At 36.9% G+C, this 11,564-nt stretch overlaps 1 protein-coding gene across 1 annotated transcript; it reads right to left on the bottom strand.

Annotated features, from left to right (window-relative positions):
* Positions 1 to 7,465: 7,465 nt before the first annotated feature.
* On the bottom strand, positions 7,466 to 9,755 carry LOC103705518 (probable aquaporin PIP1-2). The gene is made up of 4 exons (XM_008789252.3): positions 9,334 to 9,755; positions 8,417 to 8,712; positions 7,854 to 7,994; positions 7,466 to 7,755 (listed from the first exon to the last, which is right to left on the bottom strand). Exons 1-4 carry the CDS (start codon positions 9,662 to 9,664, stop codon positions 7,660 to 7,662), a joined length of 864 nt encoding a protein of 287 aa, XP_008787474.1. The 5' UTR covers positions 9,665 to 9,755; the 3' UTR covers positions 7,466 to 7,659.
* Between the last annotated feature and the right edge of the window lie 1,809 nt (positions 9,756 to 11,564).

Below are 11,564 nucleotides of genomic sequence, written 5' to 3'. Positions count from 1 at the left end.
AATCCCTATACGTACGTACGTACCCGAGAAGTAAAAAAAATAATGTAATATAAAATAAAATCTCGATCTCTCTAAGTGATAAAACACAATAACGGAGTGAATATTGCATCTTAAAATCATTTTCTCAAATGTTTGAAGATGTCGTCTTGATAAAAAAGGAAACTTTACAAGAAACTATTTGAGAAAAATATACTAAAGATCATACAAACAATCTTTGAAATCAGGCACTGTACATTGATCTCAATCACATGCAAAGAGACCCAAAATTTTTCTCCATCCAACCATCTGTCAGACCACAAGCATCCATTAATGTCTCCCTCAAGGTTCCTTCTTGAAGGACTTCATGGAACACCATCTTGCCATTATTCCCTCCAAGCTTCCCGTACCAATTAATCATCACCTTCTGCATGTGGTTTGCCACCTCCTCCATCATGGTCCTCCCGCTCATGCATGCATGCATGCTCCCCCATCTGCAGCTGCAAGAAAAGTCACTAGCTTCTTACCGACGTAAAATTTGCCCGAAGAGAATCTTATGGCATAAAATCTTAGACCATGGGGTTAATTTTTTGATGACCATAAACTTAATGACGACATCATCCTCATTTACCTTTTGGCCAGTGTTAGTTTGTGAAAGTCCTGTGAGTAGATCAGGCCATTTCTCTCGTGTGCTATATCCCACCCAGACTTGATGCCTTTTTTCTACCAAAAATAAATACAAATACACCAATGCTAGAAAAATGCTAAAATGCAGCCAAGGTGACCGCATGCATTTTAATGATAGAGGGAACAAGAGAGACGCATGATCTTAATATTTTGTTGTTCGTCGTGCCATGGCATGGGTCAATATCTTCTTTGATCTTCTAGTTTTTGACGTGGGAAGGCTGGGATTGAACTTGGGCCTTAAGATTTACTGAATCATGTGATCTCTCTTCACAAATACACATTACGTATGAGCTTAAGGCCCAGAGTTCGATCCCAGCTTATCCCACCCAAAAAGACCTTCATGAGAGAGAGAGAGAGAGAGAGAGAGAGGAGGAGGAGGAGGAGGAGGAGAAATGCTAAGAGTGAGCTAAGATGCAAAGGGGAAAAGGTGATCTGGGAAGCTTGTACTCACCAACCGAGAATTCAGGTATTTATAAAGAATAAGAGGCAAAAATATTAAGCAAGAAAAAAGAAAGCTATGAATGCCACAAATAAAAAGTTGAACACAAAGGCAAACTGCTATTAATACAACAAATTGATATGCACAAATGGAGCAGCATGGTGTAGGAACAGACAAAATCCCCTCAGGTTTAGCATGACAATACGTTACAAATTTGTTGGTTTTACTTATAGCGGTTTTAGAAAAACAGGAAAAGTTTTTCCTATGGGCTGAAATCATTTAATATCCGGTGGACCGAGCTTATCTAGTAGGATGGTTTTGAACTATTATTTATTTCTTTTTTATCATAATATTAATTTCCATTTTAGTTTATTGAAATAAAATTATAAATAAATGGTGTGGAGCATGTACAATGCACATTGTGTGCGAAAAATTAGACACATTTGATGGATGACTATGAATCCAAAGATTATATTTGCATGGAGTAGTTTTGTAAAATATATTATTCAATTTACTTTGTATTGTATGCTTCTTATCTTTCTTGAAAATATAATTTTATTGTGACAAAAAAAAAGAAATGCATTTAAATAGGCGAAGTTAGATAAGAAGGAAGATTAAATATCTAGGCTGTCAAGTCATGCCCCGAGGACACAGTGATTTTCTTGGGCTTACATAGCAATTTATCTTTTCCAAATTTTTAAAGAAAAATAAGAAGATAAATATTAGACTGCATAAGTAGGATGTGCTCAAAATTAATATGTTAAAATTTTATTACAACATCTAGCGACAGAGTAGCTAGAATCAACTCTTGGCAATTATAAATATGAAATCCTTCAATAATTTTTTTTGTTATGTGTGAAATAATACTAAGCAAAAATAATGAAAACTTTTAAATCATCAAATAATATTGTAACTAGTTGAACCTGACATGAGTAATCCTAGATTTTTTGAATAATTAAATGATAGAATGAGGCCTAAAAACTTTCTAAAACTATTCTTGAGAAAAATATTTCACATTAATAAAATTTATCATCTCATTGAAAAAATATATGCCACATGAAACTAGCATCTATTCGTAGTGTCAAGTTGGAATCAAAGTAAAATTTATATACATTAATGATATATTCTTTGTAAATTGAAAAATTGACAATAACTAGAAAATATGGGTCATTCTAAGCTAGCCCAAGTTAAGAAAGATTTGCTAATAATGAAATGTCAAAAGCGACAAAGTATAGTTTTTTTTTTCAAATTATATATATTTTACAAATGAAAAGAATCAGAGCACGACAAAAATGTACTTTTTAAAACTAGTCTACATCAAATCTTGAGAAATGTTTCGATGAGTTCCTTGGAAATTGGAAAATAAACTGTAAATATAAAACACGACCAATATCTAAGTTGGAAGAAGATTTGCGAATCATGAAGCATCAAAAAGTGACAATTATAGTCTTTCCTATTTTATATAGGGCAAGAAACACGACAAATGTACTTTTTTTTTTTAAAAAAATCTTGAGAATTGTCTTAATGTATTTCTTGTACATTGGAAAACAAACTACAGTATATGTTATGCATCATAAATTAGAAAGCAATTTTTGTCGCTTTTTGTCGCTCATCATTTCCAAAATTTAGAATCAGTGTTTGTTAGCTGTAGTATACACTATGAACCACTATCGATCATATACCCTATCGATGCTAGAGAATCATGTAACTTGAGATGATTATCAATTATTATCCTTAGATGTTAACATTATCCTTTCTAAGATTTAATAAAAATTCTCAAAGGCGATACTTGTCGTGTTTCAATAATTGATAATTTATAATTTTTTAAAAAAATCAAGTTTTCATATCTCAAATGATTGACAAATCTTTTTGACTTATCCATTCTAAAAATAAATTTGTATCTTATAATTACAAATTGATTTCCAAATTATAAGGAATTCATCATCTAGTGCATTTAAAATTTCTATTATTCATGATCACAATCACACTAAACAGATGGATTTTATGCTAAAAAATTATTAAAAGAATGTTGACTTCCACCAAAGTAATTTTTAAAAATAGTTATAACTAAATGTTGTCACTTCATTTGCAAAATCTAAAAACTATTGAAGATAACTTTTAACAAATAACATTGTTCATCTTTGATTGCATTATAACCATAAAATAAAAAAAATAATATTTTCATTAACTTTGACAACTTAGAACTCATTAATGAATTCTATTGCTCTTTGATTTTCTAAGATTTTAGCGCACTTTTTTGTGAAATTTAACAAAAAAATACATAAATAAATATTACCAAGAGCAACCTTATTACTCACCAAATAAAAAGAATAATATTAGACTAGAAAAAGGATAGAAATAGTATTTTAGATGTCATTATTAAATACACTTAGCCCACTGGAAAAGCCTTTCCTGTTTTTTCTGAAACCATCAAAGCCAAAACCAGCAAATTTGTAACTGATCCTGGTGTTAAAATAACAAGACTGTGTTTGTTTTTGTTGATGCCACTCCATTTGTGCTTATCACTTCGTTGCATTAATAGCTTTTTTATTTTTCTTGAAACCCTCTACCTTTTTCTCTCTATAAATATCCAAGCTCTTAGCTAGCAAACACTATCTTTTCAAATACTACTCAACAATGTCCAAACCAAGATTGTCATCCCTCCCCCTCTACTCCTCTTTATGCATGTGAAATATTTTTTGGTGGGATAAGCTAGGATCGAACCCTGATTCTTAAGTCATAGTATGTAACTATTTAAATAAGGTTACGTTTGTTGTAGCTTGAGAATCAGGTTCAATCCTAGCCTTCCCGCTAAAAAAAGGGGTAAAAGATGGTGTAAAAGCCTTTGCTTGCGACTTGTAATCATCGGTATAATCTCTCTCCTCCCTACCGCTTCTTTAATTGTTTGAAGTCTAATCTCTTCAAAAAAAAAAAATGGTGGGATAAGCTAGGATCGAACCCTAATTCTTTGTGGGCATATGCCATGCTCCTTTTTCTTGATCTTTTTTTCTTTTATTTTTCTTTTTTTAATGCTTTCGAGGATAAATATCAGAATCTTATCGATCATTTAAGTAAGAAAATAATGAGAATTATCAAAGACTAGAGGAAACACCTTCCACATTTTGACCACAAAATCCACATGGAAGGAAAGTGTGACTAGCCACTTTATAATGTACATGGATCCATACTCAAGGAAACATGTTTCGTTGTTTGAACAACAAAAATCACTTGGAGATAAGGTGCGAGGGGGGATAATTCGAGACGAACGCATGATGCATGTAGCCCACTGGAACCGAGGCATATGATTGGCGTGGTGCACCGTCATATGGTGTACGGTATAATTTATTCTTGGAGAGAGTATGTAACTGCTAGGCCATGGCTAATTTTTTGATGCACACCATGTTTTAAACAAAATATGATAAACACAGTATATCTAGCGCATTTCAATCTATAGAAAACTCCTCTTTTGTTGTTCAATTTTGAAATAAGCTGAGATACATAATATTTCAAGTTTCAAGCCAAAATTTATCTTTGCTACTTCTCTTATACGATGACAAATAACCATATTAAAAACAAAAAAAGTTTGAAGCAAGCGCTACCATTAAAATGCTAAAAACAAATCCAAGATATTTTTCCCTATCTATTTTTCTGCTTATTACATCAATTTGATCTGTAGTACATTAGCCTGGTTTTCCTAAGTTGCTATTAACATGGTAATACAGGTTCCGGGTCATAAAATTAAACTAATTGCTCTAATAATAAATTTCTTTGGTGGTCCTTTTTGTAATAAAAACACATTATTCTACGAGGTATTCATAAACCAATTAAAGATAAGAAGAAAAAACCTGCATGCTATCATTCATTTAATGACATAAATTATATCATGATTGAATAATGGTGTTATAGGGACTACCAAAATTGAAGGTGCATGCACATGTAGCTCACGAATCTTCTCAATCATACATAAAAGGAATATGGTATTCTCGAAAAATCCAGTGAAACAAATACCTTCTAAAAAGAAAGTAGAGAATGCATGTGTCCATTAACAGATATGGTACACGATTCATGGATGGAAAATAACCTCAAATTTCAAGATACGGTGTCATGGATTTCACCACAGTTTGGTGGGAATGTTGAAGTGGGAGACCTTACTTCTATTAGTTGCCTTTTTTTGTTCCTTGGAATCTAATTTCGTGATGTGATTGGAGTAAGGTTTGATCTAGTGATAAAGATTTTCTCATGCATATTATGTTCATATTATTAGTAATGGGTTCACATCTTTATTAGATGCCCAAGGTTTGTTTGAGTCAATACTCCAAATAACAGACTTCAAGAAACACTATTATTTTCTGTCATGACAGAAGTAATGGGAATAAGATCATAATATAAATATATAAATGCTGCCATTAGCTACTACTAAAAGAAATAATAGATAATAACTGGGAAATAAAAAACAGCACTTTCATTTCTATGTTACAGTTTACGGAAATAAACATTATCACTTCAGATAAATAATAAAATTTTGTAATATTTTGATTTAATCAGTTGCGTGATGACCTGGCAACCTGGGCAAAGAGCAGGTTAGGCTGGGCTTAGGCCGGGCCCAAGTCCAGGGCAAATTCGTTGGCCTGGCCCGAGACAGCCTAACTCCGTAAATCCCCCTTATTTTGATCGATCCGAGATCTCCAGTTCTCGGTAATGGCGGGAGCCGGCGAGAGTGTGTGTGTATGGGGAGGCGGGAGGGAGGGAGAGGATGGCAATGGCGATGCCGGCAAGCCACAACGGGATCGGAAAGGTGATGAGGCGATTGACGGCGCTCCGGCGGTGACGGGCGTTGGAGTTGAAACTCGCCACCGTCCATGGGTGGTCCTATTATCGGGTCCCGTTCACCTGTTGCGAGCAGTCGCGAGCTGCTAGAAAAAAAAAAAAAAACCGCAACATTCCGTATAGAAACATATATACGGGCATTTGCATACAATTTTAGGGAACTGGGTCATGTGCCAGCTCTCGCATACATATTGTATGCAGACGTAAATCCGTATAGAAATATATACGGGTATTTGCACGCATGATCCATCGAAGGAAGGCGGCACAGGAGGACGCGCATAAATATTCCCATGCGGACGAAAATCCGCATAAGAAGTTACATGCGGTAATCCGTAAACAATATTCCCATAATATTTCTGTACGGAACATGGCATAAATCATCTATGCGGAAGAAAAGCCGCATAGAAAGGGTAAGCGGACTGCCGCATTTCATGCCCTTTTTAACATACGCACGGGGGTGAGGTTAGTAGAGGATGAGCTGGTTGGTGCCCACGTGCGCAGCCGCTCCATCTCCCATCCTATTTCTCTAGGGTTGCGAGGCACGATAAATGTTCGATAAAATGCTTGACAGAGACATAGCTTCTTGAGGTTCCCTCGCCGCTCGAGATTTGCACAAATGAGGAAAAGGTTGAGATGAAGGATAAAAGGAGTCTCTCCATAACACACAAGGAGAAGACGCGGGCAGCGCCTTGAATCAAAGTCTGCAATGTGGCAGGGATAGCCGTTCTCTGCTCCATTAAGACTTGGGTGAAGAACTGTTGAGGCTCCGGACTTTGGCAGCATCACATGTCAGACAGACTGAATGAGAAGTTCTGGTAATTGGTAAGCGGAACAGGAGGTCTCAGAGAATAATCCAATTAAACAGAGAGAGAGAGAGAGAGAGAGAGGCATGAAGTTTAGAAATTGGAATCATTTTTTTGCAGCTTGAAACGAATTGTATGGTTCTGGCCCCTTGTTTGGCTGTCTAATGGGGCAACAAAAGCTTTTATTGCGATGCTTCGCTTGCACTCCAATAACTAACATATAAAAGATTAGGTAGTAGTTTATTTTTACCAAATGTTGTACACAGAAACGTTGGAAACAAGAACCAAACTTCTGAGCCTTGTCTCATGGCCCTCCTCTGTGTGACAACCAGGAAACAAGAGAGATATCCTCACATGGCCTGTGGCCATGAGTTTCCAAAGCCAAAGCAAGATTAATAATATTATCCAAGCGGAAAGGGTGCTCGAGCCTCGAGGAAACTTTCAAAGCACACCAAAAAAGTGCAAAGCCAGCCGGCCAAAGAAATCCTCCAACCAGAGTCTCCATGTGATGATGATGGTGGGCTCCCACCACCAACTACCCACCCAAAGTTTCATCCATCCTCTGCCTGCCATCATTGTCCTTCCATTGTTGCATCACCAACCACCACCATCATCACCATAGCTGTAAATAATCTTAGCTTTTTAATTTTATATCTTTCTTCAAGCTTACTTCTAACTAGTTTACTCTATCAAAGGATTATGATAAGACTTAAGAGGTGGATATATCAGTGTATTGGAAGAAGATAAACATGAGAATGAATAAAAGCAGCATATGCTCCAGAAGCTGCTCCATAAGATAGCAATGCAAGCATACTTAATTTACACACTTCTAATAAACAGCCAAAGTGCTGGAATAATACATAGGAAGATAGAGAGACAAGTTGCAAGCCACAAGATACAGGGGAGATAAGTAACGGTGATGATGGCTCAAGGCCTACTCTTGAATGGGATTGCCCTGATGACCACCTGGTGGTAGATAGAAGCAAGTGCAGCTCCAATGAATGGTCCCACCCAGAAAATCCACTGGGGAAGAGAGAAAGAATATGTAGTTAGTTGTCTAAGCTATCATCAAAGTAGTACACAGAACTCGTCATCACACCAAGAGGGGCTTAATTGCTTACCTGGTCATCCCAAGCATGGTCCTTGTTGTAGATGATGGCAGCCCCGAGGCTTCTCGCAGGGTTGATACCAGTTCCAGTGATGGGGATGGTAGCCAGGTGAACAAGGAAAACGGCAAACCCAATAGGCAAGGGAGCAAGGATCTGCGTAAATTTCACCAGAGTTTATTAGCTTAAATTCGAGGGGAGAAGAAAAAACAAAGACATACCAAATAAAACAGGGAGAGAGCATCTTTATATAATAAATTTAAAAGATGGCAAACTGTGAGGTTCTAGTAGTTTCAGAAAATTAGCAAACTGTAGAATCAAATAGTTTTTTGAAAGCAACGGTTAAAATCTTAATAAGTCTCAAAAGCTACAGAATCCCAGCAAGCAAAACAAGAGAGGACCATTTTTAAGCACCATTATATTTAAGCACTAATATGGGATACATATAAGCAGGATTTGTCTATAAAGACATGAAGAGTACTGCAAAGTTAAAGATAAAATATGCATGGATAAATTGATAGCACTACAAAGAAAATGGAAGGCTGACTACATGTCTTGAGATCGAAAGAGTTGCTTACAGGCACATGAGAGTCCCTGGCATTCCTCTTGGCATCAGTGGCAGACAAAACAGTGTAGACAAGAACAAAGGTGCCAATAATCTCAGCACCCAAGCCATCACCTTTGGTGTAGCCAGGAGCCACAACATTGGCTCCTCCACCATTGCTCTCATAGAGCCCCTTCTGGAACCCCTTGACCACACCAGCACCACAGATGGCACCCAGGCACTGCATCACCATGTAGAACACAGCCCTGGTCAGGGAGAGCTTCCTTGCCAACAGCAGCCCAAAGGTCACAGCAGGGTTGATGTGGCCACCTGCCAATTCAGCAAAAGGAAATAACTAAATCAAAACCAGCCTTCAAACAATGAAGGAGTGCTCCAAACTACAGCAACAGGCCAGAGGAATATATATATATATATATATACACACACACACACACACTAGGGGTTCAAGCCTTCAGGAGTGGAAATGAGGTACATGGAAAAAAATTAATTGTTGGCAAAATGATAAATAATATAAATGGAAAGAAAAGAGAGAAAATGGAAAGCAAGCAATATTCCTTTTTGGAAAAAATAACTTAAAAAATTAAAAAGCAGTGAGATGATTTTAGAGAAAAATTACTAAAGCCATATATTCGCATTTTATTTTTTATAAAAATATTTCGCATTTGTTCCTGACAAAATGAAAACTAAAAAAAAATTAACCTGCGCCTACTGTAGTGAAAGGGATAAAACCATAGAACTGAAAAAGGCATATGAAACAAATATAAACCTTCCTTTTAATACTGAAAATTATAACTTACAACCTATATAATCTGTAATGATGATACCAACTTGAGAATAGGCAACATGACACCATCAGGCCAAGATGAGACCAAGAAAATGGAGAAAAGATAAGAAAAACAGAAAAAGAAGGAAGGGGGCCAGTTTCTTGACCTGAGATCCCAGCAGTGCAGTAGACCAGGGCAAAGATCATGCCACCAAAGGCCCAAGCAATCCCTTGGATGCCCACGGTGGAGCACTTGCTGTTGGACTTGACCACACCCATGACAGTAAGGATGGTGATGTAGAGGAAGAGGAAGGTGGCCATGAACTCTGCTATCCCAGCCCTGTAGAAGGACCATGACTGGAGCTCCCCTGGCTCAAACAAGGGAGCTGGTGGGGGCTCCTTGTAGTCCTTGTCCTGGCTCTGAGCTGCCGTCCCTATTGGCTGCCTTTCTGAGAACTTGTTGGCTCCCAGCCTAACATCCTCCTCTTTCCCTTCCATCTTCCTCCCTCTCTCCCTAAGAACTCTATTCTCCTAAAATGTGAGCAATAAAGAAGGAAAAGCCTGCGACTCGAGTGGAATCCAAGGATGGGTGGGGGCTTTTATAGACACACAGATGGCTCAAGTTTGTGGTGTGCTATTTAACTCATATTATTTCTTTATAAGGGCTTAATAGATAGGGTTATGTGTTAATTTAAAATACAAGTTGGCTTCTGGGGGTGGTTTAGAGATGGTTCTGGAAAGGGTTTATATACTACGTAATATGGACAGGGAGGTGGCTTGGCCTTATCTTGTCTCATACCGGCCACTCTATACAACTGCACTTACTGTATAACCTAAGAAGAGAACAAGAGAAGAGAGATTTTTCACTTGATGGCCCTGGGTATACAAGGACAGGACACTTCCCTAGTGTACTAAACGGTTCCAACCTTGACAGACAAAAATTCATCTTAGATCCTTGGTTCAATTAAAAAAGACTGATTCATGAACTGCTTGCAACCTTTTTATCAAATGCTTGCTTTTCAAATATGATCTGAATGATGCTGCATTGAGGAATTGTTATTGATGTATTATTTATTATACAGGATCCTCTATAGAACTCTTATCCATCTTCATGCTTTCATACGACAATCAGTAATTGTAATGCCAGCCATGCACCCAACTTCAAGGCTGTTGGAGTCCAAATTACTTGGATTGAGAACCATACTTTGCGCGACATTTTGCAGTGAATCAATGAAGGCCAGCAGCTGCTCTAATCTGACTCTTGATTCAATCTCAGAGGTTTATCTTTGCATAGAGATGGACTGTGAAGTAAAGCCATTAATATTATGCTTGCAACATGAATGGCTATAAAAGTAAGTGGATTTTTTCTAATTCATTAATAAAAAGGCCAAGCAACAGATTTCTTCACAAGTATATTAGAAAGGTGTTTGTGACACAACCATATTTCCTCTTAACCTACCTAATTCCTTCTCCTTTACTCCTTATCATCTATCTCTCTTTGCATACTTCACTATTCTTTTTACTGTTCAACTTATTTTCCACCCAAGAAGAGGGAGAAAGAATGGCAGAAGCTTTCTGTTTAGTATTTGTTTAGTAATAACAAACGAACAATTAATTATTAAGGTGCACCAAAATGCCAGAATGTTACTTCAAGGGTCAAGCTCATTTACGCTTACCGACGGTGAGGACACCAGTCCGGAGAGCAGGGTCATATATCCGATGCGAAGACGACCGTTATGGAAAGCGACAGCTTGGAATCGAATCATTTGTGAGAGGACTCGTGACAAAAGTTGGTGCTCGCTTTCGCACGCGGCCAAGAGCTACATCCTCATTGGTGTTGTCACCATCACAAAAAGCCAATAAAATAATTCAGGCACACAGCTATAATATATTTATATATGTATGCATAGTGCTAGTAATTAGTACTTGGCAATGTCAGATACAATTAGACCATATTCCTTGATATATGTACTTCAATAGAAAGATGAGTTACCCTTAATACATGCATGGCGAAATGGTGCTAACTCTTATGTGGTCACTCAGAGTCGATCTTTTGAAATGAAGCCGATGAGAAGAGAAGATGAATATAATTTATAATTTTTGGTAGAACATATGAATATAATTTATATGGAAAATATTTGGCAATGAGAATTAAAAGGTGTGTTTTTCCATTGTTCACCACAAAGGATAATATTGGTCAATTTTCTTTCTTTATTTTGAACCATTTTTTCATAGTTTTGCATGATTCTTCAAATGCTTCCCTCTATTGACACTTTGCACTGTGTTGTATACATGTGATAAATTTCTAATTTAACTTATATGTATGCGCATATATATCAAATAAATATATTTATCTAGTTTTATCTTGGCAAAAATTTGATGTGGTATTATCTTGGCA

Source organism: Phoenix dactylifera, chromosome 17, assembly GCF_009389715.1.
Source record: "Phoenix dactylifera cultivar Barhee BC4 chromosome 17, palm_55x_up_171113_PBpolish2nd_filt_p, whole genome shotgun sequence".
Classification (NCBI taxonomy): Eukaryota; Viridiplantae; Streptophyta; class Magnoliopsida; order Arecales; family Arecaceae; genus Phoenix; species Phoenix dactylifera.
Note: the sequence above shows the minus strand (reverse complement) of the source record. Positions and strands in the feature narration are given on the sequence as shown.